The sequence below is a fragment of the Lepeophtheirus salmonis genome, chromosome Z (assembly GCF_016086655.4).
Source record: "Lepeophtheirus salmonis chromosome Z, UVic_Lsal_1.4, whole genome shotgun sequence".
Lineage (NCBI taxonomy): Eukaryota > Metazoa > Arthropoda > Copepoda > Siphonostomatoida > Caligidae > Lepeophtheirus > Lepeophtheirus salmonis.
Genome location: NC_092584.1, coordinates 12,428,053 through 12,445,377, shown reverse-complemented (window position 1 = coordinate 12,445,377; position 17,325 = coordinate 12,428,053). Strand labels below are relative to the sequence as shown.

Genomic DNA, 17,325 nt, shown 5'->3' with positions numbered 1-17,325 from the left:
TTAGAAAAAGGCTGACTACTGATTTTGGGCCTTATTACCCCCGTCAACGTAGGTGAACGGAGATTATATTTTTGCCTCTCTTTATTTTTCTGTTGGTCATGAGGATTACGGCAAAAGTTACAGATGGGTTTTTATCTTACTTGGTGGTACCAAGCCTATATATGGTCACTGACAGGGCCTTTAAATTTTGAGAATGTCAAAGTATCTCAAAACGTTAAAAATCATAACTTTGGAACATATTGAGGTAGATAGCTCAAATTAGTGTAGGTTTTAATAAAGATGCTCCACATAGCAAAAAATATAATTTAGGACAAACGACCAAAGGGGGAGTTTTGCACTCTACGGAGTGCCCATCCTAGTTTTTCATTTCTTTTAAAGTAAAAGAACTTGACCATTAACAAAGTAAGTCGCATATCATTTTGAACTCAATGTAGCACCTTCAGCCTTGACAATGCTCTTCAAACGGATCCTGAAGGTGATTATGAGGGGTTGCCCTCATAATCATTACCGTGTATATCTCTACCCACAATGCATCCACCCTCAGAGGATTGAGTTAATTCAAGAGCAAGGTCATGTTCTCAATATGCGACCAGAAACAATAAGGCAAAAATGGTGGTCAAATTGTGTTGTCCCAAAAAGGGCATTTAATCGCCAAGGAAGTACTGGGTCACATTGTGAGTGTGATAATCATTTTGGAAAGATTACCATTAGGGGGAATGGTATACAGTCTTGTTCGACGATGTCGGCGAAAGAGTGCTCGACCGGAGGAATTCCGTGACAGCTACGCGATTATCCTTCTCTATCTTCTGCGTTGTCGCATTGGATCGAAATTGTATTCGAAAATACTGCTGGTTTGTCTACTTCTTAGCAAAATGGGAAATTGTCACTTTCTTTATAAACTTTTATTTAAAAAATCAATTCAAATAACTTGATTTTGTATTTCCAAAAACAGTGGAGACTCTCATTTAGTAAGAAAGCTCATCAAATAATGTGATAATTCGATTAAATTCTCAATCTGCAATTGCTGCTATCCTTAATCCGCTTACTACTAGCGATGAAGTGAGAGAATGTAAAGAAATCTTGGACAAAGGAAGGAGTGATAAAAATATGTATGTTGATTGGTTCATAGGTCATTCTGATATTGTAAAATGAATTTGCAGGCTACCTTGCAAAGGGGGGTACACAGAGTAAAAATCGTAATTGCATAGAGCGCCACGAAGCAACACTTCATAGAAAATCCATGACTTATTCTATGAAGTTTTGTGCAATAAATACAAAAGAGATCAAGGCTTGAGAATAATGGTTCAAGCTTACACAGGTGATGGGATTTTTTTGGCCCACCTCAGCAAATAAAAGAACACAAGTGCAACGTGCAATGTGTTGATGAGAAGAGCAACAAAGTGCAGACTAACTCATCAGTAGATGGTCTGCTCTCTCATATGAGAGACATCAAAGAACGGAAAAAGAAAACGGAGAACTTTGTATTTTAAAATTTATGGAATGTATAATGATGAAAAAAATTATTGAAAATAACTTTCATGTCAAATAACATCTAGTAGGACATATGTATATCCCTTTGTGTGGTTGTTTTCATTGTATTGTATGATTATCGTGCATGTATATGGTAAACATCAATAAAACATTTAACTGTATGAGGGGGTCCGGAACCAGGAGCATGCCTATTCCACAAGCCCCGGTGGGATTTCGGTGGATGGTGTGATCCGGCTGACTTTGGCGTTGTAGGAGGTCAACATGAACGGGTCAAGTATGACCAAGGTGGGTTCAAGTCAGGGGAGGAAGGAGGCAATGGGAGAAGATTAATCAGTCTCCTACTGAAGCCAAGCCTGGATTCTCTTTGGACTTGTGAGCCGGCTTTTGAGTACACTCAGATCTGCCAGTGACCACCTGATTGCACCAGAGAATCACCATTTTCATAAATGATTGCCGTAACCTTTTTGATGAAATCCTTGGTCCGAGTCCTACTCCTGGTGTCCTACCCCTTCTTCTCCAGGACATCCAAAGGCTCATCCGATGCTTTGAAATTGTCCTCAAACCTTGAACCGTCCGGCTTAGTATTTTGAGGGTGCTGAGCATTGTGTCACTTTCAGGCATGATAAAAGGTCATGTTGCTTTTGGGAGTCGTATACAACTGCCCAGCTTGTAGATGGTTTGCTACCAAAAACGGATTATATCGTCTTGTCTGGGGTGACAATTTTATTGTTCCCCCATGTAGTTATAGGGATTTTAATCATGGGGAAATAGTTATCGTACACCCGGTACTGTGAAGGTAATTTTCCAATCGCAAGTATGAAATTAAAAGAATTGGAGCAGGATTATTGTTTCATTAAATATTGATGAGGTTGAATATATTATAGACGATTAATAAGTGCATTATGAATATAATACTTCGTACTTAATAATAGCGCTCTTTATTAAGCTACAATGCCTAGCATAGATTAGTAGTAGTTGTATCGCTAAAGGTATTATAAGACAAAATACTTAGTCATCAAATCGCCTTTCATTATATTTTATGAAGCATTTGAGACTGTTTGACTCCTAAATGATATTTTTAGCTGCATATTTACTCCTTATTTTATGTACAATCGTTGATCATAACAAATATAATCACCATCATAAATAGGATTAGTAGCCTTGCTAAGTAAAAGTAGACATTAAAAAAACAAGAGAGAGGAGAAAAACGTGGAGAAGATTGACAGAAGAAAGCCTCACGTTATTTAATATTATGAAAACACTCTTTCAATCACCCCCTTATACTCATATTATTTGTCATTTTTATGAGGACTTTTTTTCTGTTGGGGGTATGGATTTGAGGACTGAGGGAAAAACAAGTCTCATGTCCATGGAAATTTGAAAACAAACCTGAGCTGTACATGTCGAAAAAAGGACACTTTGGACGAATTTCCATTTGTGCAGTCTAAGCAGTTGGGCGTCTCCAAGACGACCCCCGTCAGTAAGTCCAAAACGTTTCAGAGGAAGAATCCTCTGTCAAAAAGCCCCAAAAAACCTCCCAGGCCAATCCCCACAAGTCTATATGGCCCCTTGTAGGATATCTCCGAGGTTTTCACACCATACTGTCCAAAGAGCTACAAAAGAGTGGGTGGAAAGAGCCTTGTGAGGGTGGAGAGGCCAATTTTGGCGAAAGAGACATATCTCGTCCGTTGCAAGTCTCTTTTGAACTCTTTATTGACCCCCCAACCCTCATGCTAACCACCTCGACTATACCTCTTTCGTGCATTTCGAGGGGAACGCCATGACAGAAGATGCGTCCGCCTGGAAGCCATCATTGACGCCAAGGATGGTTATATGGATGATTAACAGAGCTCAGACATACATCTATTTAGAGCATTAATTTTGTTGAAATTCTTTCATAAATAGAATAAATTTTTTCTATTTGAAGTTTAAAATTCAAAGTGCTCAGATTTTAATGGACTTGTCGCTACATACTACAGCTGAAGCTAATAATTTTATGGAAAGTATTTCAATACGGTGGATTTTCATTTAAAAACTGTACAACTAAACACAAAATAATGTAGAATAATATCATATCCAGGTGTTTGGTTCTGAGACACTTTGTAGAAAGAAATAATATATATACTGAGGGGGGATCCAAAATTTCTAGTAGCATGACTAAATTACGAAAAATGAGATTTTTATGGAATCTAGAAAAGACAACTCAAAACCAATTTGAGATATATTTAACCAATTAACATCCACATGTGGTCTGAAAAGTCATCAACGTGAAGATGGAAGCACTTGTAAATACAACTTAGTCATTTCCATATAACATCTTTTGACAGTCCCTCACTAAAGTTACTGCCATTTTGGACGGGCAGTTATAATGTTACAGTCGTTTGAGTTAGTTGATGTGAGGGTTTTTCTCAAAATGACATAATTCATTAAATATTAGTTTTGGAAAGTGTAACTTTTAAACGGATTAAAACAATAGCAGATATATAAAGGCACTGCAGTCATGCTGACCCCAATGGGCTGTTGACACAGTGTGCTCCATACTTATTTTTATACTTAATTGTATAATCCGCGCCAACATTTATTATTTACCCATTTCAACGCACAAAAATCCACGGTAGGATCCTGGGTGAATTGGGAAACAGGTTTATTAACTATTAATTCATACCCAAAGAACATGTTTTAGTCAATGTATCCACCCTTAGAATTGATGCTGAGTTTCAGGCAGTGTACATCCAGAGGGGTACTCGATACTCATTGAAGCCCAGGCCTGTTTGAGGGAGGTCTTCAGGCCGTAGTTGCTGTTATGGTGGATCTTGCTGGACTTTGACTATACGTGCGCATGGAAGATAGGGGTTGATGTCTTGGCTCTGCAGTGGTCAGAAGTCCTTTTCCCAGAAGTGCATGTAGGCCTGGATCCACTTATGTTGTTTTTTTGGTGTGTGTGCAGGTATTGCATCTTGTTGAAATACTCTTGTAGAATTGCCAACGATGTGTTTGATCCATTGGATAACTTTGGTGTCCAGAATTTGGATGTACTTATCAGCCTCCAGCCTGTATCACACATGTAACCACATGGGATTTTCAATTGTTATTTTTTCATATTTAAAAAGTATGTAAATGTGAGGTTATCTTAAGTTAGATTTCAATATACGTATCTAATGATGGAACCCCTGTTTGTCGTAGGTGCTCACTTTAAGAAAGGATGCTATACACTTTGTAAACAAATAAAATATAGACCTAATGATACAGTCACTTCAAACCACGTTTTGATGGTCTCCATGTATCAACCAGCAATCCCTTCAGGTAGCCCTGGCTCCTGAACTTAACTAATTATTTTTTTAATCAGTTCTGTCAATCACTGACAGTCCGAAGGACTGATAATCTTAAGGAGCGGTCTTAAGAATGTACTGGATTGGACCGACTGACACAACACTAACTAGAACTGGTTAAAAATAGAAGAAATAAAGTTGTTTGAAGGATCGAACTTAATCAGTTTTAGAACTGATATGCAGGACTGGTCTGGACCGAGACCGGAGTCTTGAGTCCTAAATAAGGATCGACACTACAATAGAAAATACCTTTAAAAATGGAGGGGGAAAAAAAGATGTTAGATTTCAGAAGCAATGAATAAAACTATTCCTCACCAAAGACCCGCTTGCACTACCTTTGAGTATAGCCCTGATAAGACCTTTCTGTCGAGATATGTAATTATTACTCAAGTATTTAATTAGTAACAAAGAAAAAACAACTAAGTATAGAAGTAAAATTACAAACTGTTCTTCTGTTTATAAATATGTCGGGGAACAGTGGTACATTATCCCAAATGGCGTAATTTAGAAAATTTTGCGGGTAATGGAAGTTATTCTAGTATAAAAATGTAATGCTAAAAAAGCTACCCGAGCCCTGCCCTAAAGTAATAAAACCGCCTGTGTAAATCTTATTCAAGGTCAAGGTAACTGGTCCCAAAATGTATTTGCAAGGGGGTGAAGGCAAATGGTATAATGCTTTAGTCATCAAGGGAGCCCACAGATTTTTTTTGTGGCTTGGAGCTTTAGGCGCTTTTTTGGCAGAAAACTTTTTTATTTTTTAATATATATAAATGTTATGTCTGATAAATAATTTTTGTAGAAGTAACAAATTTTTTTTTTTTTAGTTATTATTTTAGAGTTTAAATTTTTCAGAAGGGACTAAATTTGAAAGAATAACCATTTTTTAGACATACGGGAAATTGATTTTTTTTCCCCCTCAAAAATGGTGACAATTAAAATGTTTGTATAGAAGTGGATTTTTTTTTCTGATGACTATAAAAATTCTGCTAAAGTAGGTGAGGGGGAAAGCCCCTTTACACCTATAGTTCCGGCCCCACAGGTGAAGGCTCAAAAATTGAATTTTATCAATAAAATTAAAGATAATATTTATAATCTGAGGAGGATTTACTCAAATTTGACTCTACTCAATATTCAATTGTTCTAAATATTTTTATTTATTTTTTTATCTAGATGATTTTTCTGACTTTGCTCGTGTTCTTTACACCCTATCTATTTTGTCTAAAAGTCTGAAAGCTCTTGAAAAGGATCCTTTGGGGTTTGCTCAAACCGCTGTCTGCCCTTCGTCGTCCTATGAGGAAGAACAAATTTACCGGACATTAGAAGACATCATCAACGAGGATAAATATCAGGAGTTTTATTTCAAACACCATGGAGCTGCTGGTGAGTTGTATATTATTTATATATATTTTAATATGTTATATACTAATATATTTGCATTTAAAAAAAAAACACGTATTGCATTTCGTTTGTGCCAAAGGCAATTTGTACTAAAAATTTTTTAAAGTAATATAATTAATTAATTATATCATACTAAATATAAAATTGATGTATTCAAAAAATTGGCTAACGAATAACCATTCAGATTCTGAATTTGAATAATTGAAATAAAAATGTTAAGAACAACTATTTTAGACTACATCAAACTTTTTTTTGGGTATAGCAACTATTTTAAGGTATTATTGAATTTAAAAAAATAGATGGATATTTATAATTGATGATTTTCTTAATTTTATTTCCAAATTGTTTTTGTGTTTATCAGGGGTGTCCGTAGAGGGGAGCTAGAGGGGGCTGTAGCCCCCTCCAAATTAAAGAACTTTTGCTTTTACTAGAAATTTTAATTTAATTTTTCTATTATTTTTTTTTGCAAAAAAAAAATTTTTTTTGTGAATAGCTATTGAATTTTGACATTTTAATTTTTTGTAAATAGCTATTTATTTCAGAATTTTTTTTCCAAAAAATTTAATATTTCAGCTGTGGATTTTGGAAAAAAATTTCAATCAAATCTAATTGATCAATTTTATTTTTTCCCCAAAACCAAGCCCCTTCCCGAATAAAATATAATTTTGCGGATGCCCCTATTTATGCATCATATATTTTCAAATGAATTCTGTGCATACTAAAATTTTTTATTTTTTTATCTTTTCATAGGGAAGAGTCATTATTATTCTGGCGAAGACGATAAAGAAGAAGGTATCTATCAGGATCTATGCTCTTTACAAAGTCTCAAAATCCGTGCTGAACTCAACATTCAACCCAAGGAGAAACGAGACTATTGTATTAAAGAGATTATAGAAACGGAGAGTAATTATGTGGATGTATTGAACATGTTGCGAAAGAATTTTATAAAGACTATCACGAAAATGAGAGATACGGATAAAAAAATCATATTTATGAACATCATTGAATTGGGAGACACTCATGCAGGGTTCTATCAGAATCTTTGTGATGTGATTCGAGGAAAGTCTTGCAAAAAAATAGGTGAAGTTTTTTTGGAGTACAAAACTCGGTTCTTAAAGTATGGCGAATACTGTTCATGCTTACCCAAATCTCAGGATGTCCTTGATAATGTCATGAAGGATGAGAGTGTACGGGAGGAGATTGCACTATATGAAAAAAGTGTCAAGGACGGAAAATTTCGTTTAAGAGACTTATTAGCTGTTCCTATGCAAAGAATCCTCAAGTATCATCTCCTTCTCAAAGGGTTACTCGATACAACTAAACCCACTCATGAAGAATATCGAATCATTCAACAGGCTTATGAGTCCATGTTGGATGTTTCGGATTACATCAATGAAGTCAAGAGAGATTCTGAACAACTTCACATTATCAAAGAAATTGAAGCCTCCATTAATGACTGGAACATGCCGGATGGCTATGAGCTTAAGGACTATGGACGACTTAGGAAAGATGGAGAGCTCAAGGTGCATAGTCATGATTCCCATGCAGGCAAAACCAAACTCCGTTTTGTTTTTATTTTCGATAAAGTAATGCTCATGTGTAAGCCTGCTCGAGGAGATCACTACTCCTACAAGGACTCACTTAAACTTGCTGATTATAAAGTCCAAGATGAACGTCCCCCAATGTCTACTAAATCACGAGACTCTTCAAATCGTTGGGCGCACTCCTTCCTTTTAGTTCATAACAAAAGTTTAAATGCCTACACTTTAACTGCAAGGACAGAAGAGGATAAGAACAAATGGATTCAAGCCGTGAGAGAGGCTCTTGACAATATATATCCTCTTCAATTAACCATTCCAAATAATCACAGAGCTCTTATGACGACTCTGGAACGCCCTGCAAACTGTGAAGTCTGTTATAAGCTTCTAAAAGGACTATTTTATCAGGGATATCATTGTGAAAAGTGCGGTAAATTTATGCACAAAAGTTGCTTAACTCAGTCAGGGAATAAATGTGGTATTGGTCCGCCGCTTTTACCTCCAAGACCTGTCTCGGTACAACTTCCGAAGTCTTTACAACGCATTGCAAGCGCTTCATCTACAGAGGACTCTGTTTCCCTCGTGTTCCCTCGTCAAAGTAGTACAAATTCCCTAAGAATCCCCCCGCCACCCCCATCTGTACCCCCTCCCTCATGCACTTCTTCCGTCTCTTCATTAGTAAGCATGAATGGAAACAACAAAGACTACATCAATACACAAATGGAGGATCATCCCTGGTATGTTGATGATGTTGATAGGGATTTAGCCAACCTCAAACTCGCAGACTATCCAACAAGTACATTTTTAGTACGCCGTCGTGCTCAGGGAGGCTTTGCACTCTCAGTCAAAACATCTGAGGGAGATGTCAAACACATGAAGATCCTGAGTAATTCGGATGACGAAACCTACTTTTTGTCAGATCAAATAACATTTCGATCCATTGTGGAATTAGTTAATTTTTATTCTAGAAATTCATTGAAGGAAAGCTTTCATGGTCTTAACCTTAAGCTCCGCTTCCCAGTCGGTGAACTTTCCATCGTTGTGGCTCTCTATGACTTTGAGCCCTCTCCTGAGGGTCCTGAGGAAAACAACAAATTGGCACTCAAGAAAGGTCAAAGAGTAATTGTGATTGATAAAAATAGTACACAGTTATGGTGGACTGCCTTTGATGGAAATGCAACAGGTTACATACCCAAAAACTATGTCTCAGAGCATCTGGATGATGATCATTGAAGGAAAAAAGGCTTGCAAATCCACTCGCATAGAATGAGCTCATTTTGAAAAATTGAATACTCAAAACACACAAACACATACACTAAATCTCTCCCAAGAAAAAACTGTGATATTTATTTGTTTCCTACAAAAAAAATAGGTCTTAATTTGGTAGTGAAATGATATGCTATATACTCTTAATTATTTTATTATTACTTACAGTGTTTATTTAAAGGAATCTACACAACCCTCCCAAAAAAACTTCCCAACTCTCTTAAACATGTTAAGGATCATTCATACGCCACGTCATTCTTAACCTAAAACGCGAATTAAATTTAATTTTTTCGAGTGTCCTTTTTTACTCAATTATTCCCTCATATTTATCAAATGATGATTTTTTTAGAAAAAAAAACTATCATTTTTATTTCCATAATAATATTTTATCAAGAAAAGGTCAGTCCTTTTCTATTTTTGTCCCATATTCCCTATGACGTCATTTATACCATTTTGGATCGTAATTAAATCTAAAGTGTGATTTTAAGTTAGATTCCCCCTCTCCATTGACGTGGTTTTAGGTCGTATGCCCACCTAAGAGACCTCATGGTTTGTGAATGTCCCCTTACCAAATTTTAGTTCAAATTCCACTTACCTTTATCCTTCTTTATAATACATAATTGACAAATAATAAAAGAGATTGACTCCTTTTTAATTTTTTAGAAATCTTTTTAATAGTGCTTTTATCCGCATGATACGGATAGAGTTAGTTTTACCGTGATGATCTAACCCACCACCGGGGTCGGTTTTAGGGTAGGGAGGGGGGAAGCACATGTCTCCGGCCTTACATTGGAAACAATTTTTTTTATAAAAACATAAAAAGGGTTGACCTTTATTCAAATAGAAATAAATATTATTATTTATAAGTTAAAAACGTCAATGAATGGAATAAACTTATTTAAAAAAGCCATAAGAAGGTTTGGTGATCTTTTATAAAAGTGAAATGAAACAATATTTTCTATTGAAAACATAATTCGATCAATATTTTTCAGTACCATAATCATGATTTTGTTATTTGGGGAGGTTGATTGGAGTAACTATAGATGACTCACAAGTAATAGGCTCCATAAATACTATTACACAAAAAAAATATTTACATGGTGACATGAAATATATTTATTGATTTTTTTTTTCCTACAAAGTGGAGATATATAATTTTTTTAATCAAATTTTGAAGAAGGAAAGATATCTAAAAGGCAGCTATTCAAAGCTATAAGCTAATTGGGGAAAACCAGGTGATCAATAGTTGTAGAATGTAGTGGCTGTTGATATTTTTTTTTGTCTGCTAGGAGCGTTGAACATTAATCTAAAAGACTATAACGAGTGTTTTTTCGGTCCTTATTTATTCAGTTCAGTCCAGTCTTAGGACTGTCGATCATTGGGACCGGTCCTTAAGTGCTAGTCCTTGAAATATCCCCAAAAACTGTCGATGATTTATTAAAACCAAATAGGATGAGGAAAAGTAATTTCGTATTTCCCAGACCTTTATTTAACTGAGTACATCTTGTTCACTATTGGTACCATCTGACGGTTCAGTAGTGAATTATCGTGCGTAGAGTATAGTTGACAACTGCATCCTCTGGAATGATGTTGACGTATTCCTTCATCCCACCATTGGAGTTCAAGGACTTAACCGAACTGTCTCTACATTCCCAATCCAATCAATGATTGAATCGGTTAGAAATGTATTTAGTGAGACTGTAGAGGAGGTATCACCTACGGAAGTGGTATTCACTCCCTAAGAGGATAGCCTCATCCAAGAGTGCACTTGCCAAGCTTGTCATGTCCCTGCTTCTGTTAAAGAGTTTATAATGATTCTCCTTAGGGAGATGAAGCTGTCACTCGGATGAAGCAGGGTTCTATGTGTTTCCAGGACCCTAACACTATAGTGGTTATCCCAGTGGGCGAAAGAACAATATCAACAGACGCATTCCTGTCATCCCTGATTACTTCCTGACTCCGAACTAGACTCATTAACTGGTAGACTATGTCTATGGGGGCATCTACGTCTGAGACTTCCTTCAGAGCTTGTAGGATTGTGTGGGGTTCATAAATTGGAGAGGGGGTGAAGAGAGAGTCAGGACTTCGATGGGTGTAGTGGGAGGACTCATTATTGGGTCAGGTGTGGGTGGGAGTGAGGGTACTTCTTGTACTGGCAATTGGGACGGAGAAGCCGGAATGGAAGTTGGGAGGTTAGGTACCTTCTTATACTTTCTCGCGGGCCTCACCCATGTGGCAAGGGACAACTTCCCCAAGGGATACTTTAGTAGCAGTGACCAAACTAGAGTAGACTAATAAAACTATGCTATGGAGGGATACATTTTTAATTTACAGAAGGGCATCTGCGGAGAAGAGGGGCTGGGTTCTTGAAATTTTATAGAGGAAAAATCCAAAAATTAAAATTATTAAAGATACATTTCAAAAATCCGTAGCTTTTCACAAAAAAAAATAAAGAAAGAAATAAAAACTCCACAGCTATTTACTGTACTATATGAGAAAAAATTTGAAAAATTAAATTTCAAATATTCAATTTTTGGGGGAAAAAATGTAAAATCTTAAATTCCTTTGAATAAAATGTAAAATAAGGTTTAATTCTTTTTATTTGTTGCTCCGATTTTGTCAACCAATAGTTAACTATTTTGCTTTAAAATGACAATATAAAACTGGGCAGTTTAGTCTCCCAAAATGTCGGAAATCAACATTGATGACGTCACCTTACAATGCTCTATAGCAGTCTCGAATTCAACCAATCAAGGTTCAGAACACTGATTATCCGATATCTCCTCAAGCTAATAAGCAAGTTTCGCTACTTTGTTTAAGACACATTGATCGTTGCCTATCTCACACTAAAACCGACCCTGTACATCAGTGTTGTAGCCGCCCTAGCACTTTACCACTATTCCTTTTAGAACGTTCGTCTACAATACGTATAAATTAATAGATTACAAATATAAATTTACAATAGCTATGCTACATAATTGTACTATTATGGTAATGTATGAAATAAAATGTTGTTAATAATTATAATTAATTAGAATCTATGATCATTATTATTTTTTTTCGATTTTAATATTATTGCATTATATTCTCTGTACTGCCAGTTTGATTGACTTCTATCTTTCTCTTATTGTAAATTTTTCTCAATTAGACCTACTTAAATAAACAATTTAATGGATTGATGCAGTGTTATTTTATGTTGAAGCCTTGCACATTCAAAACAAAAAGCGTTAATTGTAAGAAAGAAAAATGAATTTTGTTACCAAGTGAGAGAAATATTTAATTTTCTCCCTCAAATGAGGGACTCCTCGCAGGAGATAGGATCCAGATCTTAATTACCTGGATACACTATAAGTAAACTTGCATTCTTCGAAAAGATCCCAGATCCTAACCGTCTTCGGATACTCGGAATTTTAATTACTAAAGATAGGATGGGTTTTGCATTCGAAATAATCGGATACGATGAAGGTAAATTTGTATTATCCGGGATCCTAACAGACTTGGGGTATTTGAACTTTTACGGCCCCTAAAAAATATCTTGGGGATTTTTCGGATCTGTAAAGCTTAATAAAGATAGAATGGGGTTTGGATCCGACATACCGAGCACAATATAGATAAATTTGTATTATCCAAGATCAGAACAAGTTTCAGGTACCAAAACTTTACAGTTCTTCAAAAGATCAGAGAGATTATATAGAGGGTTGTTCAGATAAATCCGATCATCTTTAACTAAATCCTGAACAATAACGAAAGTATTTCACTAGGTTAATTTAAATTTTAAAGTGGGAAGTTGAGTGGTATCTTTAAGTTATTTGTGCAAATTTTAATTCAAAACAAGTATTTACGATGTAGGAGACGCGGAAGAACACCATTATCGAAGGTGCATGCGCAAGGCACAGCAAAGCGTAGATAAAAAAGATACTCAGATATCCACAGTCTACGACGTATATAGCCGGTGGAAGGAGGAGGAGGCATATAAGAGAAAAACCCACAAGTCCTGGAGTCATAAAAACGCACTCCCATAATCCTTGTAGGCCTGAAACGTTCCTTGGAGTCATTAACTGGGACTGCCTTGCAACAGTCTCCAGTGCCATAAACACTGATCTGAGGATGAATTCATAACACCTCTACAAAGGACATATCCTTAGAGAAAAAATAAAGGCCACTCGGGCTGCCCACGGCATAAAATTGCTGAACAATTTGAAGTGCCATGCTAACCAAATCATTTTTAATTCGTATGAGAAACAATGGACTGTCGACGCACCATACAACATCTAGAACTATAAGGTTCAAGTACTCTAATTTTAAGGGATCTTAAAAAGATCAGAGAGATTTTTTTTTTGGACAAATATTTGATCCCCCTTGTGGACAAGCGATTCACTCGCGTAACCCGTGTGCTGGGGTGTATTATTGTATACTAGAAGGGGTCCTTGATACTCAGAATAGCGGCGGCAATAGGTTTTGATATCCCTTAGGAACCCGCTACTATTTTCCAAAATGCTGAATTTTCTACATTGCTTACAGCATAAATATGATTTACATTAAAATTAAGGAATTCAATTATGTTATGAATTGTAATTCTTAGAAATTGAATTGAAAAAATGTTATTTCTTTACTATTATTTAAGAATAAATATGTATATTTTAATATTACGAAATATATAAATGTGATTAATTTTTAAAAATGTTGAAGAAATAAATTGAAAAAGACAGTCTTGGAGTACATGAGAGATAAGAGATAGCAGTTGGTGTGATTGACTTATTTGTCTAACAACCAGACGATGTCAGGCTTTTTTCTGTTTCTTTTTTAAGAAAGGTTGAGTTATGAAATAAAGGTAACGACGTGGAGCTATTTCATAAATACACAAAGTAATAAATTATTCTATAAGTATGCTCCGCTTCCAAAAAGGACAAGAATACCATTTCTTGTGGATCCTTTGTCGTTTATATCAAGGTTAATAGAAATAGACGATCATGTAATTGGGCTTGCTAGAATTTTCAATCTAATGTATCGTACCGACTGTTGAGCAAGATAGGTAGATTTTGACAAAACAAGCAACCACTAATAGTCTTTGCATCACTATTGCTATATTTTTTTATTTAATGTATCGTACCGACTGCTGGGCAAGAAAAACAGATTTTGACAACACACGCAACCACTCATTTACTATGACGTCAATATTAAAAGCGTGGTGGAAGTCGAACATCAGTCTACACACATTATGGTATGTATAACCTTGTATAACTATTAACCTTGGTTTATATAATGTAAATATTGGCCATTTTATTATTATTAATTATTTTTTGCTTTCATAAACCAACTTTAAAAAACTTAAAAGGGCCAATGCTATCCTGGTTCGGTATCCACTCTGCTGTTGCCTGATATCCAATGCCTATTTCCAAGTTATCCATTAAAATAACACTTGTTTAGAATTCTGAGTTATGTACGTAATGCAGATTTCTGGGCTATGAAGGGCAAGTTTGTTTTTGGCTAATAAGTTGATTTTTTTCATAAAACAAGATCAATTACCCGTGCTTCAAAGTTGTTTTAAAGGTATGGGTTGTGGATACAAAAATCTACCAAAAAAATTAAAAGTCCTATAAACAAATTAATGTGGCGATTATTACTATCAACGAAGAAATATGGGGCAATAATCCCTCCAGTATGAAGTCCACAGTAAATATTTATATATATTTTTTTTTTGAGATGCAATGACGTCTAGTGAAGCATTTGTGGATTACTGCCTGACCAATAACGCATATTTTGCTTATTTATAAAGCCATTGAGCCAAAAATGAGCATCATCACTGGATTTAATTTTTATTACCGTTATTTTGATAATAAATTTTAATAATTTGCAATCGCTGATCAAGTGTGTATCGCTGCTTAATAAAATCCTACTTAATTAAAATAATTTATGTGTGTGTCTGATGTAAAGAAAAACAATGATACAAACTCCTTTATTTCAAAAACAAAGACAGATATATACTTTAGAAATAAAATAACCCTTGTGTAGAATTCTGAGTTAGGTACGTAATGCAGATTTCTGGGCTCTGAAGGGCAAGTTTGTTTTTGGCTAATAAGTTGATTTTTTTCATAAAACAAGATCAATTACCCGTGCTTCAAAGTTTTTTTAAAGGTATGGGTTGTGGATACAAAAATCTACCAAAAAAAATTAAAAATCCTAAAAATGAATTATTGTACTAACGGCAAAAGGGAAAACGAATATTAAATCCGAATTTTAAAATAAGAATTAGGCTAATGAAGGAAGAAAGATTAGAGAGTTAGTCTATGTATGTATTTCGTTATGGGTTAAAAAGGAATATGCCAAGTTAGCCAATGTACGTAATGACAATAAATAAATAATGAAGTCAAACATTTGAAAAATTTGCTTTATATTCTCCAAAATCAATATTTTCAGAGGGTCAAAATTTCCGTGAATAAATCAAGCCAAGAATATAATTTATCTTTGAACGAAAAATCCAAAACTGATTTCAGTTATTCTCTGAATCGTCAGGCTTCAGAAATAATTGAGATTATAATAATTCGAGACTATATTCGTTGAAAGACATTTTTCATCATCTGAATTCTGACAACCCAGAGAAAAACTTAGATCAGTTTTAGATTTTACGATTAAAGATAAATTATATATTCTTGGCTTAATTTCATTGGTGGAAATTTGGTGTTCCCTTGTCTTATAGTTTACATTTTCTAGAGTGTCAAAAAAAATTGGTTTATATTTTAATCAAATGGACATAAAATGTTGTATAGAAGGAGGCTTTACAATATAAATGTACGTATTACATATTTATAACTTATAATAGATCGTTTTAGTTTAGAATTTTAGCAGCAAAAAATAAATATAAATATAATATTTTTAATTCATTGGCTATCTTTAATATAGCGTGATATTGCTGGTGTATTACCAATGAACTTTCTAAATGTCAAATGAAGAAAAGAAATATGTTGTCTTGACTTACTGTTATGTATTTAATATCTCCTTACATGTTTTTATCTTCTTGTATATTCGTCTATGTATTATGAGTACTGTGTTTTACGTGTTATAAATAGTATCGTCTTTTGTAAATATATTAGAGTATAATTAGAATACACATGATCTAAAAACAGTGTTACATTATTCCTCCACGTGAATTCTTCTCCCCATTTCTCTCGGTCATCCTGGATCTCTCCACCTTATAAATAAGATTGTGTCTCTCCCTCGTCAAAACGCAACATTGGCGGCGAGGATGGGATCAGGATCACGTACCCCCTTCTGTGGGATCGTCAGCGAAGCTAGCCCTGTTGGAGTTGGGTAGCCCTTTTTCGTCGATGGGGAGAACGCTCGTTCGTCTACGGAAGGCGGAGCAATATGGACTGTGCCTATGTTTGGGCCTCGTGGAGGAAGGAAGAGAACCTTGGTCACTTTCAAGAAGTGAAGTGTGTGTCCGGATCAGAGACCACATAATTAAAAATGGGTTTAGTCCTACACAATTTTGGTTCTCTACTGTTCCTACTCTCCCGTTCACATCATTGGCTAATGGATGTGGAACGGTCTCTCTTCTGGATCATCCCGAGTTGGATGAGGGTACATCGAGCAAGATGTCTCCCAGGGACGAGCAGGGTGCTCGGGTCCTTAAAACCTCAACAAGGGTGAATGTTATTTCTCCCAGGGACGAGCAGGGTACTCGGGTCCTTAAAACTTCAACAAGGGTCAATGTTATTTCTCCCAGGGACGAGCAAGGTGCTCGGGTCCTTAAAACCTTTATGAGGAGTATTGTCCTCCTTTCTCCGGTGCGCGTGCTGAGAGCACGGCACGTCTATGGAGATAAAGTTTTGCAGTACAAAGAAGAATGTTTTGTCCGCGCCTGGACATGGATGGAGCGGATCTATAGGCTGCTGTTCATGGAGAGGAACCTGTTTAAGCACCGCCATGGATTTGGTGCTTGGGGGGTGATGTTATGTATTTAATATCTCCTTACATGTTTTTATCTTCTTGTATATTCGTCTATGTATTATAAGTACTGTGTTTTACGTGTTATAAATAGTATCGTCTTTTGTAAATATATTAGAGTATAATTAGAATACACATGATCTAAAAACAGTGTTACATTATTCCTCCACGTGAATTCTTCTCCCCATTTCCCTCGGTCATCCTGGATCTCTCCACCTTATAAATAAGATTGTGTCTCTCCCTCGTCAAGACGCAGCACTTACGAAAATAAAAATTAAAGGGGTTTTGAATGAAAACCCCTTTATATAGATTAAAAAGAGGACTGTAATAGGCTTGATATTGGAATTAAATAGTTT

The 17,325-nt window shown here is 35.5% G+C and overlaps 1 protein-coding gene and 1 long non-coding RNA gene across 15 annotated transcripts in view; both read left to right on the top strand.

The window, feature by feature from the left end:
- LOC121130554 (protein vav) overlaps window positions 1-9,896 on the top strand; it is a 43,452-nt gene extending 33,556 nt beyond the window's left edge. For all 14 annotated transcript variants that reach the window (XM_040726296.2, XM_071893662.1, XM_040726288.2 and 11 more), the window contains 2 exons: window positions 5,991-6,200; window positions 6,969-9,896. In XM_040726296.2, the coding sequence (XP_040582230.1) occupies window positions 5,991-6,200; window positions 6,969-8,989 (2,231 nt within the window). In that variant the 3' untranslated portion in view covers window positions 8,990-9,896. The remainder of the gene's footprint in view (window positions 1-5,990; window positions 6,201-6,968) is intronic.
- A 6,171-nt stretch (window positions 9,897-16,067) lies between these two features.
- On the top strand, window positions 16,068-17,117 carry LOC139907361 (uncharacterized). The gene is made up of 2 exons (XR_011783913.1): window positions 16,068-16,699; window positions 16,760-17,117. It is a non-coding gene; the product is annotated as an uncharacterized lncRNA (long non-coding RNA).
- The last annotated feature ends 208 nt before the right edge of the window (window positions 17,118-17,325 follow it).